Source organism: Gorilla gorilla, chromosome 1 (genome assembly GCF_029281585.2).
Source record: "Gorilla gorilla gorilla isolate KB3781 chromosome 1, NHGRI_mGorGor1-v2.1_pri, whole genome shotgun sequence".
NCBI classification, from domain to species: domain Eukaryota; kingdom Metazoa; phylum Chordata; class Mammalia; order Primates; family Hominidae; genus Gorilla; species Gorilla gorilla.
In genome coordinates, this window is record NC_073224.2 from 185,102,130 (window position 1) to 185,125,681 (window position 23,552).

The following is a 23,552-nucleotide window of genomic DNA, read 5'->3' on the forward strand; positions in this document are numbered from 1 at the left end:
GTGTGTGTGTGTGTGTGTGTGTGTATGTATGTGTGCATGTCTTCATTTCATTCTGTAATATCCCATTTTTGCATGTAAATAATTGGCCTAATTTAGCCCTTACTGACATTTATGTTGCATAAACTGTTTTGCTCTTACAAATAAGATTGCATTGAAGATTTAAGACTCACATTTATCCTGTCCTTCTGTACAAATATTTGTGTAGGATTGAGTCAGAAAAATGGACTTTGTTACACAAAGGTTTGAGAACATTAAATATTAATAGATATGACCAAACAGCCCTCGAGAAGAGCTGTGTTTATGCCTACTTGTAGTAATGGTCTGTGAGAACACCTTTTTCCCTACATTCTTGCCAACACTAAATAGGATCACTCTTTCATTTTTGCCAATCTGATAGGGTTAAAAATAGTATCTCGTTTTATTTTGCAGTTCTTGGATCACTTGTGAGGGTGAGCCTCTCTTTGCAGCATTTTGCAGTTTGTTTGTCTTCAGCTGTGATCACTTGTTCACATTTGTCTTTTCTTGTTTATTGTTTTTTGTTTTGAGACAAGGTCTCACTCTGTCACCCAGACTGGAGTGCAATGGTGCGATCTTGTCTCACTGCAACCTCCACCTCCCAGGCTCAAGCAATTCTCCTGTCTCAGCCTCCCGAGTAGCTGGGAATACAGGCGCATGCCACTGCACCTGGCTAATTTTGGTATTTTTAGTAGAGACGGGGTTTCGCCATGTTGCCCAGGTTGGTCTTGAACTTCTGAGCTCAGGTAATCGCCTGCCTCGGCCTCCCAAAATGCTGGGATTACAGGCGTGACCCACTGCACCCAGCCTTTTTCTTGTTTATTGTGATAAGCATTTCCCCCTGTTGTTACATTGTCTTCATAACCGTCATTGTTAATATCCATCTTTTATTAGAACTATTACATTGCCTTCATAACCATCACTGTTAATGTCCATTCTTATTAGAACTAAAGAATCCCAATTAGAATGGCCAACCTTGCATTGCACCTTGCATTGAGGAAATGAATGCCCTATTGCTGCCCATAGTTGGAAATTTAAGTTGCTTCCAATTTTTTTATTATTTTAATTAATGGAGCAGTGAACATCTTTTGTCTGTAATTTGAGTAATATCTTTTTTTGTTTTGTTTTGTTTTGTTTTGTTTTGAGACAGAGTCTCACTCTGTCGCCCAGGCTGGAGTGCAGTGGCGGGATCTCGGCTCACTGCAAGCTCCACCTCCCAGGTTCACGCCATTCTCCTGCCTCAGCCTCCCAAGTAGCTGGGACTACAGGCACCCACCACCACGCCCGGCTAATTTTTTGTATTTTTAGTAGAGACGGGGTTTCACTGTGTTAGCTAGGATTGTCTTGATCTCCTGACCTCGTGATCCACCCACCTCAGCCTTCCAAAGTGTTGGGATTACAGGCGTGAGCCACCGTGCCCGGCCAATTTGAGTAATATCTTAACATAAAATCGCAGATCAAAGGATAGGCATCCCTTAAGACTCTTAATCTATACCTATATACATACTTAAAACATTTTAAAGTTGTGAAGGGCTATAAAATCATCCGGTACAATCCTCTCTACAAATAAGGAAATGAGGCCCAGAAAGGGAAAGAGACTTCTCTGAAGACACACAGCTAGCACAGAACAGATTTAAATTCCAGCTTCTGACTCCTGGTTCAGTGTTGGTTCCCTGACATATCAGCCTGCAGACTTTAGCACTATGCAAACATTGCTCCCTGTGGGACACTGCAGTAAGTGCTGGAGGTCCTGGAACAGCGGTGGCAATACCGGACATTGAGCTGAAGTGCTCTGGCCCTCCTGGGCCCCTGGATCTGCCTGACTGAGGCCAAAGCCCAGACAGTGTGTGTCACCTAGCACCAAGTCACCTAGCAAGGACATCTAGACCAGAGCTTTCCAACTGCTCTGAGGTGTTCCCTTGAGGCTCTCAGGGGTAGGAAAGCTGAGGAGGGATGGGACCAAGGGGAGTCACCACCCCCACTGTACCCAAAGTGGCTCTGCTGTCATCCATTTGATGTATTAGATGCCCCCTAAGATTATGATTTGGCAGAGGGGTTTGCCCAGCTTTTGCAATATTTGGAGACCTGATCTGATTCCCTTATTTCCCAAGGAGAAGACTGTGAGGCACAGAGAGCCTTACCCAAAGGCCCTCCCAGAATCAGCAGCAGAGGGATATTTGCCAAGTGCCCCAGTGAGCAAGACCCTGATACCGGAGGGAACAGGGCTGGGGCAGAGTGGTGGATGCCATTAGACATCTGGGCATTTCATTTTAGAAGCATTGCTTCCAAACATTTCTGTTTCTAGGCATTCAGGAATTTGTCCCTGTGTGCCAGGCCCTGTGATGGGCCCTCTGCAGGCACTGCCCCGTGTAAAGCTTGCTGCAATCCTGTGAGAAGCAGCCTACCCCCATTCCACAGAGGAGGCCCAGAGATAGGAAGTGGCTTGCAGTCAAGGGCTGGGGTGGACTGGAGCTCATGCAGCCACCTGGCCTCCTCAGCTGGTGTGTGCCTGGAAGAGACAGACTATCTGGGTTCTTTCCCATGTCCTGGGCTTCTCTGCATGGCTCCTGATGCATCAGTGAGCACCAGGAGCGCCTGTATCCAGGTGGCCCTAAGTCTCACTTTCATTATGCAGCTGCTGCCACTGCCAGGTATGTGACACACCTCACCTGGGGTTAGATCAGGTTGCTCTGTTTCCTGCTGGGTTCCCCTGTTCACATTAGCAGGCAGAGGCCAGCGTGAGTGTTTTTTGCCCTGCCCCATACCGTCCACACCAAAACTAATTTGGGCAAAGAGGCTCTTTAGCCCCAGTTTCCTTCCTGCAGAGTGGCCTCACCAGCAGGGTGGCCTTACCAGCAGGGGGGGCCTGCACAAGAGGGTGGCACACAGATAAGCTGCAAGTGCTGGAGGCCAGAGATCCAGGGCAAAGGGTTGCCTGGCTCTAGGGTAGAGCAGGTCAGCAAGGGAATGGGTGGGGACTGATACTTCAGCCACCTGTGGACCAGGCACTGTGCTTGGCACTTTCTACATCATCTCTTTTAGTCTTCCAGAAATGCTAAGTAACCTGCCTAGGCTCTGCTAAGTGTTTTGTAAATGGAAAAAGCAAATTGGCAAACAGTACGTGTAAGATGGTCCCATTTTTCAGGAGGCTGAGGCAGGAGAATGGCGTGAACCAGGGAGGTGGAGCTTGCAGTGAGCCAAGATCGTGCCACTGAACTCCAGCCTGGGTGACAGAGCGAGACTCCGTCTCAAAAAAAAAAAAAAAAGATGGTCCTATTTTTTAAAAACAGTGGGCATATGTATGTAATTTCTAATAGACAACTCCCACAAAGTATGTATTTTTATTGTCATGTTACATGTGAAGAAACAGGCTCAGAGATGACCTGCCTGGGTGTGTCCCCAGCTGCCCACCCTAAAGCTTGTGCTTTTCTAGGATCCCCCCTGCCTCTCCCTGAGAGCATCTGCCAGAATTCATTTATGGATGAGGAAGCTGAGGCCGGGAGAAGCTCAGCCATCCCAAGGCACACAGCACATTGAGTCATGACCATTTAGGGCTGAAGGAGACATCAGCTCAATAGAAGATTTGGGTGTGGGAGCCCCCAGGGCCAGGGAGGTATGAGCCTTACTCATGTGAGCATCCTCCAGATGATGGTGGCTGCCTGGGGAGTGCTGTGCCCAGAGGACTGTGGAGCTTGGTCCAGGGACAGCAGGGAAAGTGCCATGACCAGTTGGTGCCATGAGCCCTGGGTTGCACTGAGGGGCTGACCCCTTCCCAGAGTTCGTGCTTCCCTGGCCTCGGGGAAGGTGGGAAGGGAGGGAGGGAGGGAATTCGCCTGCATGGGGCACTGCATCAGGGCAGTTAAATGTTTAACTCTGTTAAACACTTGCACCAGGCTAGGCTGGGGTCGCTGAGTTCTCTAGACTGTCGGGGACTCACTGTTTGGCCCTGGGCACACACCACTTAACCTCTTTGAGCTCCTGCTCTCTCTGCTAGAGGATACCTGCTGTGCCTAACCTCACCAGCTTTCAAGAGTCTCAAAGGCAGTAATAGACATGAAAGAGCTTTGAAAAGGCCAGGAGTGCTGAACAGAAGCCGGGTGTCGCTGTTACACCCCGATGGCGCTGGGCGCTTGTCTGCAGGCTGATCACAATGCCCTCTGTCATTTCAGCTGAATAGCATTGGCAATTACTACAAGCCGTGGTTCTTTAAGCATGTGGAGAACTATCTGAAGACAAACCGAGAGGGCCTGGAGTACATTCCCTTGAGACACTACTACCACCGCCACACGCGCAGCATCTTCTGGGAGCTCCAGGTGAGGCTTGGGTTTCTGTAGCCCTGGCTCCTCCAGGCCAGCTGGGCAGGGAGCCCGGACAGTTAACACTGTACCCATACTCTCTCCCTTCAGGGTAAAGAGTGGCTTTGTCCTAAGGAACTGCAATGCCTTCTTAAGCAGCAACACAGTCGTTTCCTTCTGAAGGAACCGACTACCTTCAGTTCAAGCAGCAGGCTCTTAGCAAGCATCTGCTTGGTGCTGGGGAGTAAGCCCCTGGGCCGGTACTTTGGGGAACACAGACGTGTTCCGCCTTTGAGGAAGGGTTAGCCTCTAGCCACGGTGAGCAGACAGATCCCTGCACTGTAAAGGGCCGCAGGAACATTAGTAGGAAGTGGCTAGTTCTGCCTAGGGCTCGAGGTAACAGCCAAGCCTGGCTGTGAAAGGTGAGTGAGAATTTGCTGTTGCATGTGTAGATGGGTGGGTGGATGAGGAGCAGTGACACTTTAAGTGGGGGAAGGTCAGGAAGAACCCCTCAGGAGATGACTTTGTGAGCAGGGACCTGAACATAGGGAAGGCAGGCCAGGAACAACTCTGGGGAGGACTCTGGAACTCTGTTCACAGGCAGAGGGACAGCCAGAGCCCAGGGCTTGAGCTGGGCTAACAGGAAATTAACCATTATAAAATGGACAGTTCAGGGTAGTTTAGTACATTCATAGTGTTGTGCAACCACTAACTCTGTGTAGTTCCAAACATTTTCATCTCTGAAAAGGAAACCCTATACCCATTTAGCAGCCACTCCCTATTCTCTCCCCTTTCCCCAGCCTGTGGCAACCACCAATTCATCTTCTGTCTCTGCAGATTTACTTATTCTGGATATTTCACATATATGGAATCATTCAGTATGTGCCTTTTGTGACTGGCTTCTTTTACATAGCATAATGTTTTCATGTATCAATATTTCATTTCTTTTTATGGCAGGATAGTAGTTCATTATATGAGAGACCACATTTTGTTTTGTCACTCATCTGTTGATGGACATGTGGGTTGTTTCAACCTTTTGGCTACTGTGAACAGTGCTGCTACAAACCTTCATGTGCATGTATTTGTTTGAATACTTGTTTTCAGTTCTTTGGGATATAGAACTAGGAGTGGAATTGCTGGGTCATATACTAATTCTGTGTCTAACTTTCTGAGCAACAACCAAACTCTTTTCCACTGAGGCTGTGCCATTTTTCATTCCCACCAGCAATGTATGAGCGCTCTATTTTTTCAACATTCTCACCAACACTTGTTATTTTCTGGTTTTTAAACTATTAGTATTATTATTATCGCCATTCTGGTGGGTTTATGGTATTGACTTGCATTTTCCTTGAAATTAATGATGTTGAGCATCTTTTTATATGCATGTTAACCGTTTTGTGTATCTTCTTTGGTGAAAAGTCTATTTGAATCCTTTGCCACCTTTTAAAATTTGGTCATTTGTCTTTGTTGTTGAGATGTAAGAGTCCTTTGTATATTCTGGATACTAGACCCTCATCAGATATATGATCTGCAGACATTTTCTCCAATTCTGTAGGTTTCTTTTCATTGTCTTGGTAACGTCCTTTGATGCACAGAAGTTTTTAATTTAGATGAATTCCAATTTATCTATTTTCCCTTTTGTTTGTGCTTTTAGTGCCATATATAAGAATTTATTGTCAAGTCCAAGCCCCTTTGTTTTCTTCAAAGACCTTTATAGTTGCAGCTCTAATATTTAGGTTGTTGAGTGGGGTAGGAGTCCAGGCTCCATTCTTTTGCTTATAGCTATCCAGGTGTCCCAGCAAGGCTGCATGTGTTTGAAAAACAGCAAGAAGCCTTCGGAGCCAGCACGCCCACGCTGAGCTATGGTGAGGAATGAGGTCAGACAGGCGCCAGAGGCTAGATCATATGGCTCCTTGTAGGTTAGGAAGGACTTTATATTTTATTCTAAGTATAATAGGAAGCCAATGAGGGCTTTGAACAGGAAAGTGGCATGGCCTGATTTTTGTTTTAAAAGAATAACTGTGACAGCTGGATAGAGTGGATGGGGACGGGAGTGGACAAGAGTGGAAGAGTAGAAGAAAGAAGATACTGTTGTCTGGGCAGCAGCAGAGGAGAAGTGTCAAATCTGGGAGATGCAGTGCAGGCTGAACCAACCAGCAGGATTCCAGACAGATTGGCCATGGATGTGATTCAAAGGTTCAGGGCCAAGGTTGACTGCCTTTTTTTTTTTTTGAGGCAGAGTCTTGCTCTGTCACCCAGGCTGGAAGTGCAGTGGCGCGATCTCGCCCACTGCATGCTCCACTTCCCGGGTTCACGCCATTCTCCTGCCTCAGCCTCCCAAGTAGCTGGGACTACAGGCGCCCGCCACTACGCCCAGCTAATTTTTTGTATTTTTAGTAGAGACGGGATTTCACCGTGTTAGCCAGGATGGTCTCGATCTCCTGACCTCGTGATCCGCCCGCCTCGGCCTCCCAAAGTGCTGGGATTACAGGCGTGAGCCACCGCACCCGGCCTGGTTGACTGCCATTTGAAACATGGGGGAGGGGACTGGAAAGGGGAATCAGAAGCCATTCAGATGTCCAGGTGGGATGACAGCAGGAGCCAGTGACGTGTGCCGGGACTTCAGGAGTTCAGTGGAGGTTGGAGCCCTATATACACATTTCTCAGCCACAGAGAAATGTTTTCTAAAGCCATGGAGGGAGATGAGTGAGGGCGGATAGAGAAGACCCTGGGACACCCTGCAGGTTAGGGGAGGAGGAACTAGCCAAGGGCAGGAGAAAGTGCTGTCAACCAGGGCAGGGGAACAAAACCAGGAGGATGTGGCATCCCAGAAGCTAAGGGAAGACTGTTTCAGAAGGAAGACCAGCAACTGTGCCACATGCTGCTGAAGGAGATGAAGACAGACTCGACCTCTGGATTTGGCCATAGGAATGTCATCAATGACTTTAAGCAATAGGGGTGAATCCTTGACCAGTGGGTTTGAGAGAGAACTGGAGACAAGGCGGTGGACACTGAAAACAAACCTGAGGCTCACTATCAAGAGAGGCAGAGAAACAGGGTGATGGCTGGAGGCGGGTGTGGGGCCAGGTGAAGGTACTTTGTCTGTGTGATTGCTTTAAGATGGGACAGATGACAGTCATGACAGTGATCCAGTGGAGGGGAAAATGACAATGCAGAAGAGAGGGTATATTGATAGGGTGAAGTCTTGAGTAGGGGAGTGGAGTGGCTCCTGAGCTCAGGTGGAGAGGCTGCCTGTTGATGGGCACATGGAAAGTTCATCCAGTGGTCAGGAGGGAAGCAGTACTAATGGCTACAGTTGCTACTAATGGGAGGACCACAGGGTGGTGGGAGGGTGTGGGAGTTCTCTTCTGATTGCTTCTGTTTTCTCAATAAAATAAGGATTTTGGCTGAGATGAAAGGGGAGAGGATTTTGATGGTTTGAGGAGAGAAGAGATGTGAAGCTGTCCCTCGGAGAGTGGGAAATGAATTAACTGGGGAAACACTGTGGCATTGCCAGGCAGCACTGGGCCTACCAGGGATTCACACTCATGAATTTACAGTGAGACCAGCCCTGTGGTTGTAGGTTTTCACCCAGGAATCTGTGTTGGTGGGGTACAGAGTAGGCAGAGTTATATTTAACCATGGCTGAGGTTTTGCAGGGAGTGTGATGTGTAGGCAAGAGTGAGGACCCAAGGGTGTGGTTATGATGAAATCTAAGCCAGCTATGGAGGGGAGGCCGGATGTGAGAGGCCCCCAGGGACTGACAAGGGACTGATATGGTGGACAGGATGCCCTGGGTGGAGTGGAGCATTGAAGTCAGGGGACTAGAGGGCATAAGCTAGGAAGAGAGGCGGTGATGGCTGAGAGCAAACACTTGCAATGGAAGCTATGGAGACTGAATGTAGGGCAGGGTGACAGAGCCTAGGGGTCAGCAAACTTTCCTAAAGGGCCAAACAACAAATATTTTAGGCTTTCCAAGCCACAGAATCTATCACAGCTCCTCAGATCTGCCACATGGAAACAGCCAGGGATGGTACATAAATGAATAGGGATGACTGGCCCCAGTAAAACCAAATTTACAAAAACAGTCACTAGGCCACATGTGGCCAGTGGGCTCACTTCCGCTCCCACACTGGATCCCCATGGGTAGTAATTTCTGTCCCCTCCTCCAGGGTATGTTGTGAGAGCCACTGGCCAAGGACATGTGGAAGATAAGATCACTGGAATGTAAAGAAAGAAGGCCAAGGGCAGAGAGGCCAGGCGTGGTCAGGACCTTCTCTGTGGGTTTTAAATTACCAAAAGTTTTTTGTTGTTTTTTTTTCTTTTTTGAGATGAAGTCTCGCTCTGTCGCCCAGGCTGGGGTGCAGTGGCTGGATCTCGGCTCACTGCAAGTGCCGCCTCCTGGGTTCATGCCATTCTCCTGCCTCAGCCCCCCGAGTAGCTGGGACTACAGGCGCCCGCCACTGCGCCTGGCTAATTTTTTTTGTATTTTTAGTAGAGACGGGGTTTCACCATGTTAGCCAGGATGGTCTCGATCTCCTGACCTCGTGATCCGCCCGCCTCGGCCTCCCAAAGTGCTGGGATTACAGGCATGAGCCACCGCGCCTGGCCTCACCAAAAGTTAATGTTGAAGAAAGTGACAGTTTTCCAGGATCCGGTGAAAGGAACCAAGGATGTTGGGATTCGGGGAATTCAGTGATCCACACTCTAGTGAGGGGAGCCGTGGTTATCAGAGGAGGTATTGGGCACATGTTGCCAAGTTTCTGAGGTTGGTTTCTGGGCATGGGGGAGGAACAGAGATCTGGAAGCAGTAATGAGGGGCCAGGGGGACCCTACCTCACCTCCGTCTATCCCAGTGGCAGGAGGGTTGTAGGGGAGAAAATGATACCACTTAAAGAGGGCTTCAGGGTTCTAGTTAACAAGGAAGGGAGAGGAATGTTCAGAGAAGCGACTGAGAATGGAGAGGGTTTTATTAAGGTCAGACCATGAGAGCAGGGCTTGAGAGGAAAGGCGGTGGGGCAGTGGCAAGTGAAGTCAGATTAAGAGATGCTGCATTGCTGTAGTAGGCTAAGATCACAGTAACAAGGCATCTGGCAGGCCATGGTGACTAAGGACAACAGAATGTAAGGCATGACGGAATTATACCTGGTGGGCTCCTAGGAGAGAGTGATTGGTCAGTTCTGACATTGGGCAGGTATCTTAAGCAGAATGTGATTGGGCAGTGGTAGGGGTGGAGGAGTGTAGGGGTGAGGGTCTCATCATGGCCTGGGGGGCTATGGGGTCTCCCCCACACCCATTAGTCTTAATCTTGGGCAATGTCAAGGCCCATAGCAGGTGGTGGGCAATTTTGCCAAAAGCAGAAGCCACTATGAGTCCTTCTTGATCCCTGCCAAGAGCAGTGTTAAGGTTGTGGAGTGTGGTTTTGTTAAGAGAAAGGAGAGGAACTAGTGAAAGAGGATCAGAAAGATAACAGCAGTGGTTAACATTAGCCACTCCCGATGTGGGTGGACGTTAATGCTGAACACTTTCCACGCATTATCTTCATCTTCCCAACAACCCTCTGAGAGTAGATATTAGTGTTATTTCCATTCCATAGATGAGAATACTGAGGATTAGGTTATCCAAAGTAACTACCAGCTTGGTCAACATGGCAAAACCCTGTCTATACTAAAAATACAAAAATGAACCAGGTGGGTTGGGGCATGCCTGTAATCCCAGCTACAAGGGAGGCTGAGGCAGGAGAACCCAGGAAGTGGGGGTTGCAGTGAGCCAAGATCACGCCAGTGTATTCCAGCCTGGGCGACAGCAAGGCTCTGTCTCAAAAATAAGAAAAAAAAAGGAACTGTTGGAGACAAAGTAAATAACACAACTCAGAGAATGAGTGTATTAGTGATCTATTGCTGCATAATGAACAAAACCAAAAGTTAGAGATTAAAGCAGCAAACATCTATTATATCATAGTTTCTGAAGGTCAAGGATTTGGGAGTGGCTGATCTGGGTGGTCCTGGCTCAGGGACTCTCATGCCGTGGGCTACGGCAGCAGTCATCTGGAGGCTTGACTGGGGCTGGAAGATCTGCTTCCAGCTCACATGGATGTTGACCAGAGACCTTAGCTCCTTGCCACATGGGTTCCTCCAGTGACCTCATGACAAAGCAGCTGGCTTCCCCCAGAGCAAGTGATCCAAGAGAGAGACCAAGGAAGAGTCTGCAGTGCCTTTTATGACCCAGTCCTAGGTCACACCTCTCACTTCCACCATATTCTCCTTATTAGATCAGAGTCACTAATTTAGCCCATACTCAGGGGAGGGGCACTGAGCTCCACTTCTTGAGAAAGGACTAGCAAAGAATCTAGGGGCATATGTTAAAACCGCTACAGAAGGCCGGGTGCAGTGGCTTACACCTGCAATCCCAGCACTTTGGGAGGCGGAGGTGGGCGGATCACCTGAGGTCGGGAGTTTGAGACCAGCCTGACCAACATGGAGAAACCCCATCTCTACTAAAAATACAAAATTAGCCAGACGTGGTGGTGCGTGCCTGTAATCTCAGCTACTCAGGAGGCTGTGGCAGGAGAATCACTTGAACCCGGAAGCGGAGGTTGTGGTGAGCTGAGATCGCGCCATTGCACTCCAGCCTGGGCAATAAGAGTGAAACTCCATCTCAAATAAATAAATAAATAAATAAAAATAAAACTGCTACACAGAGCTAGGATTCAAAATGAGGTTTGTCTTACATATTCTGTTAAGTAAACACTGGCCCACACTGCCTTCAGGTAAAGGAAGAATCTGGAAGAATAGGTGTGTTCAGCCTGCATTTGCATCCAGGAAGTGAACGTTCAGACATCTCGTGATCTGTCATTGTGCGGTAGTAGGGAAGCGGGACTGGGAATAGGGAGAAGTCAAGCTGTGGTGCAGTCACAAGGAAGAACTCAGCTGACCCACAGGCAGCCCTGGGGTAAGACGGCCCTCCAGAGTTGTGTCACCTTTAGGCCAGTGGGCTAGGACTTTATACCAAATGCTGCCCCATCAACCAGTCATTGTTCAGACTGACCTTGGATGAGGCAGCTCCCTTCTGCCAAGGGCAGTTCTCCCTGAGTGTCAGCAGTCAGCACCCTGTGCAGCTGGGGGAACGGGTGCCTCCCTGGAGCAGGCATCTACGCGCAGCATCCTCTACAGTAGAAATGCAGAAGCCAAGACATTTCTAGAGGGGAGGAATAAACAATTTCAAATGCATGCCTTTTCCCCCCCCTCTGCTGGGATAACTCTTCTCCTCCCATTGGCAGCCTTTCCCCCAGGTTCCTCCCTGATGAGTAGGCCCTGGAATGAACCAAGTGTGACCAGGCCTGCGTGCTAAGCCCCTTAACAAGCTGCATTCTGGGTGATTGGTCCATTCTGGTCACACCTGTGCCAGGCCTGGCTGGTCCAGTCACTTCCCTTCCCCCAGCTTGGTCAATCAGCAACACATGGGGTCAGGGTTAGCTGCATAATTTGCAGGGCCGGGTGCAAAAAGCAGGCCAAAAGTGCCATTAAAGGTACTAAATATAAAGCTTTTTTCTTTCTCCATGGTCTCTCTCGTCATAAATATTTGCAACTTAATGCCATTCTAAGTGAAGAAAAATTTAAATTATTAGTATGAATTTTACTGTTCATTGTTTAAATGTTACATTTAACTGCTCATGTATATGTATTTCTTGGTTTCATTAAGAATGCTGCATAAACTCTTTTTACTTCTCTTTGTTACATGCACATTCTACCAACACTACCTTTGACTTACGGTGAGTAAGGAAGGACTGAAAGAAAAGGAGCCAAGCTGGGCAGCTCTGTCTTGTCATTCCTTTTCATGTCATCATTTTAGTATAAGCGGTTGGCTAACACAGGGAGTTAACACCAGTAAGAAAGGATAAGATAGGGTCCTTGTGTTCATAGAAGGCCATTGCCCCAGGACTTCCTGCTGGGGCTGGGGTTCCTGGCTCAGGCTGGGCCCCTTGGATTTGCCATGGGGCCCTACAGCCAGTGAGCAAGGATGGCCAGAGAACAAGGGCTGCAGTGAGATTCTCTGCAATGACTGGCCTCAGCAAGGGGGCAGCTTAGGACCCTGACATCCCAGGTCACTAAGCCACATAGGATAAGTAATGGGTGGACAGAAGCGGGAAAGGAGAAGGGCAGGGCACATGTTTAAAACTTGAACTTTCTGAGGCTAAGACTGGAAAAGGAATGGTTTCAGCTGATATATTTGGATACCAGTTGACTATTTTTAGGAAAAAAACACAAATGGCTTTTAAACATCACAGTGTGATACAGTCTAACTCAGAATTAGAGACAGGCAAAACAGAACTCCAGGAGTCTCATTTTTCATCTATCAGAATGAATGACAGTGATCTAGAAGTTTGATGTCACATTATGCTGGCAAGGGAGAAGGGAAACAGTGTTCTACATTGTCTGGGAGAGTATAAAATGGTACAAGCTCTGAAATGGTATCCATGAAAATTGCACACACTGTTTAAGCCAAAATCTTCCACTTCTAGGAATTTATCTTTCTGACACATATATAAATGGGCAAAGATAACATATACGAAATATATTAGTTGGAATAATCTGGAAATAATCTAAATGTCTGCCAGTATAGAAGTGATTAAATAAATTATGACACATCTGCTGTAATCGAGCAGGGGTCAATAACCTTTGTGTTTTTGTAGAGACAGGGTTTTGCCATGTTGGCCAGGCTAGTCTTGAACTACTGACCTCAAGTGATCTGCCCGCTCGGCCTCCCAAAGCGCTGGGATTACAGGCATGAGCCACCGCACCCGATCCAATAAGCATTTTATACAATGGGCCAGATAGTATACAGTCTAGGTTTTTCGGACCATAAGGCCTCTCTAGTAACTGCTCCTCTGCCTTGTAGCCTGGAGGCAGCCATGGACAATTTGTAAAGGAACACACAACCAGAGGGCGGGCCGAATTTGTGGACCCCTGCAGCACACATTAGACACCCACAACCGAAGGCAGTAGTGCCCTCTGTATTGATACAGGATACAGTGATGAGCCAGTGGCGCTAAGATGCCAGCATTTATGAGGTTTTTTTTGCTTTCTGTTTTTTCAAAGCTCCTCTGCTCTGTATCAGATGTCTCCCGAAGGGTAGGCAAATCATTCATACCAATGCTTGCCATTAGGGAGGGGGAGGGGAGTTGAGGGCGGGGCGGGAGCGAGGTCAGGTCATTGCTGGGAGGGAAACAGGGTCAGGAATGCGCAGGGAGGCTTAATTTTTGTACTATGGGGATTTCTGCTGTGGGCATGTGTAGGTCTTCCAAAGGTAACCAAGGAAACAATAAAAGCCATGCTATTTATTGAGATCCTGTTGCATGCCAGACATTGGCAAAGGTGCAGGATCTAACAGAAGAAAACAGGCAGGTCCCTGACTTCATGGGAGTGGTCCGGCAGCTCCAGAGGAGTGAGGGAAAGGGTCACTCAGCCTTCAGTGCTTACACACATGGCTGCTTTGGGGAGTCACCATGCCCCCTAGTCTGATGTGGTCCGTTTCATGAGCTGCCCCAGCCTGTGTTTGTCCCCACTCTTCCCACACTCATCCAGTGGCCTGTGTCTTCCACACCTGCGGGAGTGGGTGTCTTAAGGACAGAGACCATGTCTCAGTTATCTTGGTTCCCCAGCACCCAGCATAGAACCTGGTTCCTGACCTCGGAGGCCCCTTGGAACTGTATTTTTTTTTTTTTTTTTTTTTTTGGAGACGGAGTCTCACTGTGTCACCCACACTGGAGTGCAGTGGCGCAATCTCGGCTCACTGCAAGCTCCACCTTCCGGGTTCACACCATTCTCCTGCCTCAGCCTCCTGAGTAGCTGGGACTACAGGCGCCCGCCACCATGCCCAGCTAATTTTTTGTATTTTTAGTAGAAACGGGGTTTCACCATGTTAGCCAGGATGGTCTCGATCTCCTGACCTCATGATCCATTTGCCTCGGCCTCCCAAAGTGCTGGGATTACAGGCGTGAGCCACTGCGCCTGGCCAGAACTGTTTAATGAATGGAGGAGCAGCCTTGGCTTCAAGGGCTCCCAGAGCTGTGAGAATCGGGCATCAGTGGACACTGGGGACCCTCAGGAACATGGTAGGACTCAAGCAGGGAGGAGGATTGTGACCCAAGGGCCAAAGTCTTCTCTGTTGGAGGTGGGCAGAGCTGGAGGGAAGAGGGGGCCATCGTCAGGAGGCAGCAGTACTGAGTGAGGAAGCTCCCGCCTCGTGGCAGTCTGAGGCGTGGAAGAGAACAGCTTCTGCGCAGGAGGGTTTCCAGGGAGACCGAATTGGGGGAGCGAGGCGGGTGGTCAGGCTGTGAGCAAGGGATGCTGCAAACCAGTGGGCTCCTTGTCGAACCTGAGCCAGACTACACCCACCCCGTGAGCGCTGTCTCTGGCTGTGTGCCCCTAGGGAGACTGCTTAAGTTCTCTGAGAATCACTATGCTCATTCAACAGCATTCGTTTCTCAAACATTTATGGAATGCCAGCTCTATTCCAGCCAGATCTCAACAGCTAGATCAGGAATGACAGCTACCTCATTATTGCACTCCAGTCATGGGGTTGAGTGCCTTCCACTTGGTATTAATATCTCATTATCCTCACAAGGCCCATTTTACAGATAAGGAAACTGAGCTCAAAGAAGTTAAGTAACTAGCCCAGGGTCATCACTACTGGCGAATGCCAGAGCTGAGAAGCAAACCTAGATTGGACTGGTAAAGTCCTAGGTCCCATCACACCCCCTCCAAAGAGGGGAATTGGACTCAGGCGTGCTTCTGTCAAGCACAGAATGGGACCTGGCCCCTGGCCCCTTGCACTTGGAGACATTCAACCCTTGTTGGTTTTTTTCTCTCCAACCCTAATCTTTGTTTTCCAGGACATCATCCCCTTTGGCAACAACCCCATCTTCCGCTACCTCTTTGGCTGGATGGTGCCTCCCAAGATCTCCCTCCTGAAGCTGACCCAGGGTGAGACCCTGCGCAAGCTGTACGAGCAGCACCACGTGGTGCAGGACATGCTGGTGCCCATGAAGTGCCTGCAGCAGGCCCTGCACACCTTCCAAAACGACATCCACGTGAGTGGGGCAGGGCAGGGAGGGCGCACCAGGTGCATTCCCTTGGAATCCATGGTCTCCTCCCCTGAACCGTGTGACTGACCTTGGGCACTCCTGCCCTCTGGGTGTTTTCCCAACTTTAAGATGAGGTCCTTGTCCCTATGTCTGCTGAGGCCTCAACCCACTCAGTGATGGCCCCCCTGGGAGAGGAGTCGTAGGGTCTGGCATCGAGCACTCCCATGACCTGCTCCGATTGTGTCCTCCAAGGTGGTGGAGTCAGGGTGTTCTCAGCCAGGGCTGGGGGGCGGGGCAGTGAAGCTGAGAGCACCTGAGGGGGTCTTGAGAATGCTGCAAAGCCTTCATTTGGGTGGGTATGAGCAGGCCAGCCATGAGCCTGTCACCTGTTGGAGAAAAAGCACCAATACCCACCTCCCTGGTCTACCCAGGTCTACCCCATCTGGCTGTGTCCGTTCATCCTGCCCAGCCAGCCAGGCCTAGTGCACCCCAAAGGAAATGAGGCAGAGCTCTACATCGACATTGGAGCATATGGGGAGCCTCGTGTGAAACACTTTGAAGCCAGGTCCTGCATGAGGCAGCTGGAGAAGTTTGTCCGCAGCGTGCATGGGTGAGTGGCCCAGAGTATAGTATGGTCCCTCTAGCTGACAGCCCCAGGGTACTGCTCCAGCGGAATGAGGCCAGCTCTATGGAGAACCAGGAGCCCCAGGCCTATCAACTGGTTCCTTAGGGCCCCTGCAGCTGTGGCAGCCTCTGGGTCAGGAGGTAAGCTGTGAAAGATGGGCAGGGGGTGGGCTTGCAGGACTACTTGCCCTCTTCTCCCTGCACCCCCTCCTCCAGTGAACACATCACACCCTCCCAGCAGCCCCAGCCAGAAACCTGGGAGTCACCCCACTCCTCCCCACGGAACAGATGATGGGTGTGGGCTTAGCTGTGTCCAGGGGCAACTGCTCCAGATGGAAAGGCCAAAGCTAAGGAGAGAGGGATTCCTGTCTATAAAAACCACGGAGAGGCCCAGGACAGAGGATTGCTCAGAAAACAGCCTGGATAAACTATTGAGTGGAACATGGACAAAGCCAGGAAAAAACAATGCCATATGATTCCTTTCATATAAAATTCCCAAAAACACACATGAATCCATACTGATAGCGCATCAGTAGTTGCCTGGGGATGGCAGAGGGCAACGGATAACTAAGGGGCACGGGGAAAGTTTAGGGCTGATGGTTATAGCCACGATCTGGACTGCAGTAATTGGAGTCCTTGGTTGCATGCATGTGTCAAGCTTATCCAATTGTGTACTTTAAATTATGTCTAGTTTATTGAAAGTCAATAACAGATTAAAGGAAAACAACCCCACTGCTCCATTAGGGGAGGCAGCTGTGCCTCTGGCCAAGCAGAGGGGCAGAAGCCCAGCAGTCTGAGCTCTACTCCTGACTCTGCCTCCACTGCTAAGCTACCTAACCCCCAAGCCCCAATTCCCTACCTGCAAAAGGGGGATAAGAATACCTGCACCATCTTCTTCATCAGGTTAAGGGGGTTAAACGAGAAATCCTCCAAAAGCCTTTTCTGGGCTGCAGAATGAGCAGTTGGGTTTCTCTCACGCCTCGCGTTCCATGTGCCTCCTGGCGTCCTCACCCACTTCTCTGCCTCTGCAGCTTCCAGATGCTGTATGCCGACTGCTACATGAACCGGGAGGAGTTCTGGGAGATGTTTGACGGCTCTTTGTACCACAAGCTGCGAGAGAAGCTGGGTTGCCAGGACGCCTTCCCCGAGGTGTACGACAAGATCTGCAAGGCCGCCAGGCACTGAGCTGGAGCCCGCCTGGAGAGACAGACACGTGTGAGTGGTCAGGCATCTTCCCTTCACTCAAGCTTGGCTGCTTTCCTAGATCCACACTTTCAAAGAGAAACCCCTCCAGAACTCCCACCCTGACAGCCCAACACCACCTTCCTCCTGGCTTCCAGGGGGCAGCCCAGTGGAATGGAAAGAATGTGGGATTTGGAGTCAGACAAGCCTGAGTCCAGTTCCCCGTTTAGAACTCATTAGCTGTGTGACTCTGGGTGAGTCCCTTAACCCCTCTGAGCCCGGGTCTCTTCATCAGTTGAAAGGGATAGTAATACCTACTTGCAGGTTGTTGTCATCTGAGTTGAGCACTGGTCACATTGAAGGTGCTGGGTAAGTGGTAGCTCTTGTTGCTTCCCATTCAGCGTCACATCTGCAGTGGAGCCTGAAAAGGCTCCACATTAGGTCACCTGTGCACAGCCATGGCTGGAATGATGAAGGGGATACCCTGGAGTTGCCCTGCCATCGCCTCCATCAGCCAGACGAGGTCCTCACAGGAGAAGGACAGCTCTTCCCCACCCTGGGATCTCAGGAGGGCAGCCACGGAGTGGGGAGGCCCCAGATGCGCTGTGCCAAAGCCAGGTCCGAGGCCAAAGTTCTCCCTGCCATCCTTGGTGCCGTCCTGCCCCTTCCTCCTTCATGCCTGGGCCTGCAGGCCCACCCCAGCCACCACTGAGTCCACTCGGAGTGCCCTGTGTTCCTGGAGAAGGCATTCCAGGGTTGAATCTTGTCCCAGCCTCAGCCTGGGACACCTAGGTGGAGAGAGTGGTCTCCGCTCTGAATTGGATCCAGGGTACCTGGGCTCATTCTTCTTGGCTCACCAACCCTGCAGGCCTCATCTTTCCCAAAACCCACTTTGTCATGGTGGGAGTGGGTCCGCGCTGCTCTGCAGCAGGGGCTGGGGAGTGGACAGCATCAGGTGGGAAAGTGGAGTCCACCCTCATGTTTCTGTAGGATTCTCACCGTGGGGCTGGAAGAAAAGAGCATCGACTTGATTTCTCCAACCACTCATCCCTCTTTTTCTTTCTCCCACCACTCCCCACCCCAGCTGTAGTTAATTTCAGTGCCTTACAAATCCTAAGCTCAGAGAAAGTTCCATTTCCGTTCCAGAGGGAAGGGAACCTCCCTAGGTCCTTCCCTGGCTTGTTATAACGCAAAGCTTGGTTGTTTATGCAACTCTATCTTAAGAACTGCCCAGCCTCAGCTGAAAACCCGAATCTGAGAAGGAATTGCGTCATGTAAGGGAAGCTGGAATTAAGGGAGCTGAGCCAGTCATGGTTGTGGCGTGTGAGTCAGGAGACCTAGGTTTCAGCCCCTCTCTACTGTCAGCGAGCTGTGCAACGTGGGCAAGTCATTGTCCTCTGAGCTGCAGTTTCTTCATCTGTCACATCGCTACAGACAAGACCTCCCTGGAACCCTTCTGATTGTCTTAGACACTGTGGATGCAAAACCCACGGAAAGCCTCATTTGTGTGGAAAGTCAGAGGAAAAATAATCCAGTGGACACTTGGGGATTATCTGTCATTCAAGATCCTTCCTTCAACCCCAAGGCCAGCTCCCATCTCATTTTCAGAAAGGCTCATACCTGGCTTGCAGGGAAGCATCTGTCTTGTCATTCCAGGTGCCAGAATCCTCTCAGAGTCACTGAAGGGTGTTCACCCATCCCACCCAAGGCTTGGCACACTGCCAGTGTCTTAGCAGGGTCTTGTGAGGGCTGGGGGCATCCAGGCACTCAGAAGGCAAAGGAACCACCCTACCCATTTGGCCTCTGGAGGGGGCAGAAGAAAGAAACAAACCTCATCCTATATTTTACAAAGCATGTGAATTCTGGCATTAGCTCTCATAGGAGACCCATGTGCTTCCTTGCTCAGTGCAAAACTGATGATTCTACTTGCTGTAGATGAATGGTTAACACGAGCTAGTTAAACAGTGCCATTGTTTTGCCAGTGAAGCCTCCAACCCTAAGCCACTGGGACTGTGGCCAGAGATGCCAGCAGCCTCTGTCGCCCTTAGTCATATAACCAAAATCCAGACCTTATCCACAACCTGGGGCTTGGAAAGGAAGGTATTTTGGAATCACACCCTCAGGTTATGTTGCTCCAGTAAAATCTTGCCTGGAAAGAGGCAGTCTTCTTAGCATGGTGAGCTGAGTTCATGGCTTTTTTTTGTAGCCAGTCCTGTCCCTGGCCATCCATGTGATGGTTTTGGATGGAGTTAAACTTGATGCCAGTGGGCAGTGCATGTGGAAAGTATCAGAGTAAGCCTCTCCCCTCCAGAGCCTCGAGTTTCTTGGCTGCATGAAGGTTTTCTTTAGAATCAGAATTGTAGCCAGTTTCTTTGGCCAGAAGGATGAATAATTGGATATTACTGAAAGGGAGGGGTGGAGATGGGTGTGGCAGTGTATGGTGTGTGATTTTTATTTTCTTCTTTGGTCATGGGGGCCAAGGAGAAAGGCATGAATCTCCCCTGTCAGGCTCTTACAGCCACAGGCACTGTGTCTACTGTCTGGAAGACATGTCCCCGTGGCTGTGGGGCCGCTGCTTCTGTTTAAATAAAAGTGGCCTGGAAGCTGGCGTTTGTCGTTTCTTGCTTGGGGGACCAAAATGTGGCGTCAGATCTGGGCTCGGGTGCAGGCTGTGCCATTCCCCAACTCAGTTGCTCTCACTGAACCCATAAGCCCATGGCCAAGGGCTAGAAGAACATGCAGGAACTGACAAGTTTATTTCTATCACTGTCAGAGTGTGATTGGAGTAAGTGTTGAAAGGATCCCTCTGTGTGCAGGATGGCAAGCAGACCAGTGAGAAGGCCGCCACTGCAGTCCACGTGAGACGATGGTGGCTCTGGTTAGGGTGGAGGCCTGGCTTTGTCACTTGGTTGTGACCAATTAATTTTAGCAAGTTAATCCTGTTGAGACTATTGTCCTCATCTACAAACTGGTGGACTCACTAGCTGTCCATTAAAATGCATTCCTCCGTTCTTCGGACACATAGCTAGACTACCTTTCCCAGCCTTCCTTACAGTCAGTTGTGTCCTTGTGTTAAGAGCTTTCCAGTGGAATGTAAACAGAAGTCATAAAAACCTATATGAGGTCTCCTGGCTCTCCCCTTCACTCAGTGCAGATGACAACCAGGCCATAGGTGGTTGGAGAGTCTTATGTCAGAAGGAACCTGGATTCCTGAGTCACTGCAGGAGAAGCGCTTGTGGCCAGAAGTGCAAGACCAAGCCTGAGCAACATAGTGAGACCCCATCTAAAAATTAGCTAAGTATGGTGGCAAGTATCTGTAGGCCCAGCTACTCTGGAGGCTGAGGCAGGAGGATTGCTTCAGCCCAGAAACTTGAGAATGAAGTGAGCTATGATTGTGCTACTGCACTCCAGCCGGGGTGACACAGAGCAAGACCCTGTCTCAATAAATAAATAAGGCATTACCTGGGCTGGTGCCTGAGAGCCCAACCCAGAGCTCCTTGGTTTGCTGAGCTTAGGCGCTAGACTGGACAATCTGTATGTTGCTGCTCCCAGTTCCAAATCTGAATCTTAGCAGCAGCTGCCTTACAAACCTCAAGCCATGAACCTGGCATCAAGACCTATGAGAAGAAGCAAGAGGGCCACGTAAGGGGCCTTGGCTTGGTTTACCAACCTCCTTACAGGAGGGTGTCAACAATCTGTTCACTACCTGACCTAATGGAAGCTGAAAGTAGAAGAGAATTCACATGCGTATCCTTGGAACTTCTAGTTACCCCACTGGCAGACCTGAGGTCTGATCCCTCTGGGGGAGGGGTGAGAAAGGTGTTTGTGGGAGGGGGTCAGTGGTGTGCTGGATACGGCTTGTACCAGCTTACAAGGACCATCATGCACACCTCCTTCCACTTCCATGTTCAGTGACATTGGCAGCCTGAAATCACCCACAGGGGGAGCATTTACACCACAGAAATTAGCAGCACTACGAATCAGGGCTTGTTCTGTTATATTAATCAGTGTTCTCCAGAGAAACAATCAATAGGAGATACACACAAACACACACACAACAGGCACACATCCCTTAACGAGGATAAGTTCTGAGAAATGCATCATTAGGTGATTTCATTATTGTGTGAATATCACACAGTGTAGTTACACGAACCTAAATGGTACAGCCTACTACACACCTAGCTATATGGGATAGCTTATTGCTCCTAGGCTACAGACCTGTACAACATGGTACAGTACTGAATACTATAAGCAATTATAACCCAATGCTAAGTACTTGTATATCTAAACATAGAAAAGGTACAGTAAAAATAGGGCATTATAATCTTATGGGTCCACCATTGTATATGCAGTCTGTCATTGACCAAAATGTTATGCATCACATGACTGTATAGAAAGGCAAGACACATGCAGAGACAGAGAAACAGAGACTTATAAAGTATTGGTTCATGTGATTATGGAGGCTAAGAAGCCCCAAGAGCTACAGTAGGCAAGCTAGATACCCAGGAAAGCCAATGATACAGTTCCAGTTTGAGTCCAAAGGGCTGAGAACCAGGAGAGCCAATGGTGTAAGTTCCAGTCCAAAAGCTGGTAGGCTCAAGACCCAAGAAGAGCCCATTTTTCAATTCAAGTCTGAAGGCAGGAAAACCCTGATGTCCCAGCTTAAGCACTCAGGCAGGAGGAGTTTCCTCTCATTCAGTCCTTTTGTTCTGTTCGTGTCTTCAGTTGATTGAATGAGACCCACCTGCTTTAGGAAGGGCAACCTGCTTTGCTCAGTCTGATTCAATGTCAATCTCATCCAGAAACACCCTCCCAGACACACCCAAACTAATATTTGGTCACATGTCTGGGCACCCCGTAGCGCTGTGAAATTGACACAGAATTAACTATCACAGGAGGGCTTTGTTTTGTTTTGAGAGACAAACATTTACCAGCACACCACTTAACAGAGACCTCTCTTAATGAGCCCTCCAAATCCAAGCTTAGCAGGAAAGGTAGCTCCTGCACCCTGGCTCTGGCCTCAGTACATTCGCCTCTCAGGCTTCTGAACCTCAGGCATCTCTATGATCATCCCCACTCCCTTGTTAATCATTCTCATTATTGGTGAACCCCCATTCCCTGGCTAATGCTGCCGCAGGTCCAGGAAGAGGAAGTGGATCAACTGAACCTGGGAACAGGTATAAACTGCTCCTGAGAAGGAGGAGCTCCAAGGGTCAAGTTGGCGAAGGTGAAACTGCCTTCAGGGCCAAAGGACTATGGCAGGGCCAGAGTGGGACCTGGGCTTGCTCAGGCCCAGGACAGGCATCAAGCAGCCCACAGCAATGAGGATGGGAGGACCTGAGCTTTTAACAAAGGGAGCTTCCCAGAGCTGGCCTGGCTGGTGTGCCCAGGGATGTTGTGAACTCAAGGTAAAAAGCCAAAGACAGCACGGTACAGCGTTCATGATGGTCAGAACCGTCACCCTTAGGTATTGATAAGAACCTAACACAGCAAATGAAGTCCCATTCTATTAATGTTTACTAAAGCAACCACGCCGTGCAACCTACGTAAACTTGTTCCTCCTGTGGGCCTCAGTTTCTCTCTGTAAAGTGAGCAGCTATGCCAGCCATGCTTCACCTTGCCAAGGCATTGCAGATGACCAGCTGCCCATGCCCACTAGCTGATCTTCAGAACCTGGTTGCAGCAGGACTGCCTATGTGTGATGCCCACTCATTGTTACGTTACCTGTGGTCCATGTTGCAAGGTGGTGCTGAAGGCATAGTAAGAACCTGGATGTTAAGTCTGGTGGCATGGCTTGTAAAAGGCTATTTTTGGCCTGCTCAGGGCTTCCCACAACCTGGCAGCATCTCACACCGGAGTGGGAGAGATCACTACCCTCCTGAGCAACCAGGGAGGTGCTAGAACCTGCTGTTGCTTTTTTAAGATGTATGTGCTGGAGGGTTAAACCCAGTCACCTGCAGGACCACTTCAAGAGATGGAACTAGAATTTGGTGGTTATTAAATATTTATTCATTTCATTTTTGGCTGTGGAGCTTTTTCCCCCAAACAAAAGCTTCTAGGGAAAGTCCAATATATAACAAACATGGAGTTACTTTGAGTCAAGCTGGGTGCGGCCAGGAGTCCAGCCCTCATGGTCAGGGCCTGTGCCCTCCTTCTCCAGGGATTGCTGGAGGCCCCAGCAGAGTCCAGTTAACAACCTGCAGAACTCCATGTCCTCTTATGGCCCTGCCCAGGCAGGAGGGCAAGGGTCACAACAAGCCAGATTTTAGCTCAACATCCAAAGGACCCTTTTACAATCATAGCTGCCCTGCACTGGGAAGGGCTGTCTTGAGGGTGTGCAAGGAGAGCCT

At 49.5% G+C, this 23,552-nt stretch overlaps 1 protein-coding gene across 1 annotated transcript in view; it reads left to right on the forward strand.

The window, feature by feature from the left end:
* The window catches only part of DHCR24 (24-dehydrocholesterol reductase), a 40,037-nt gene extending 20,227 nt beyond the window's left edge, over positions 1 to 19,810 (forward strand). The window contains exons 6-9 of the mRNA XM_004025855.4: positions 4,185 to 4,328; positions 15,205 to 15,402; positions 15,828 to 16,006; positions 17,052 to 19,810. Coding sequence (XP_004025904.2) covers positions 4,185 to 4,328; positions 15,205 to 15,402; positions 15,828 to 16,006; positions 17,052 to 17,205 — 675 coding nt within the window. The 3' untranslated portion in view covers positions 17,206 to 19,810. The remainder of the gene's footprint in view (positions 1 to 4,184; positions 4,329 to 15,204; positions 15,403 to 15,827; positions 16,007 to 17,051) is intronic.
* Positions 19,811 to 23,552: the final 3,742 nt, after the last annotated feature.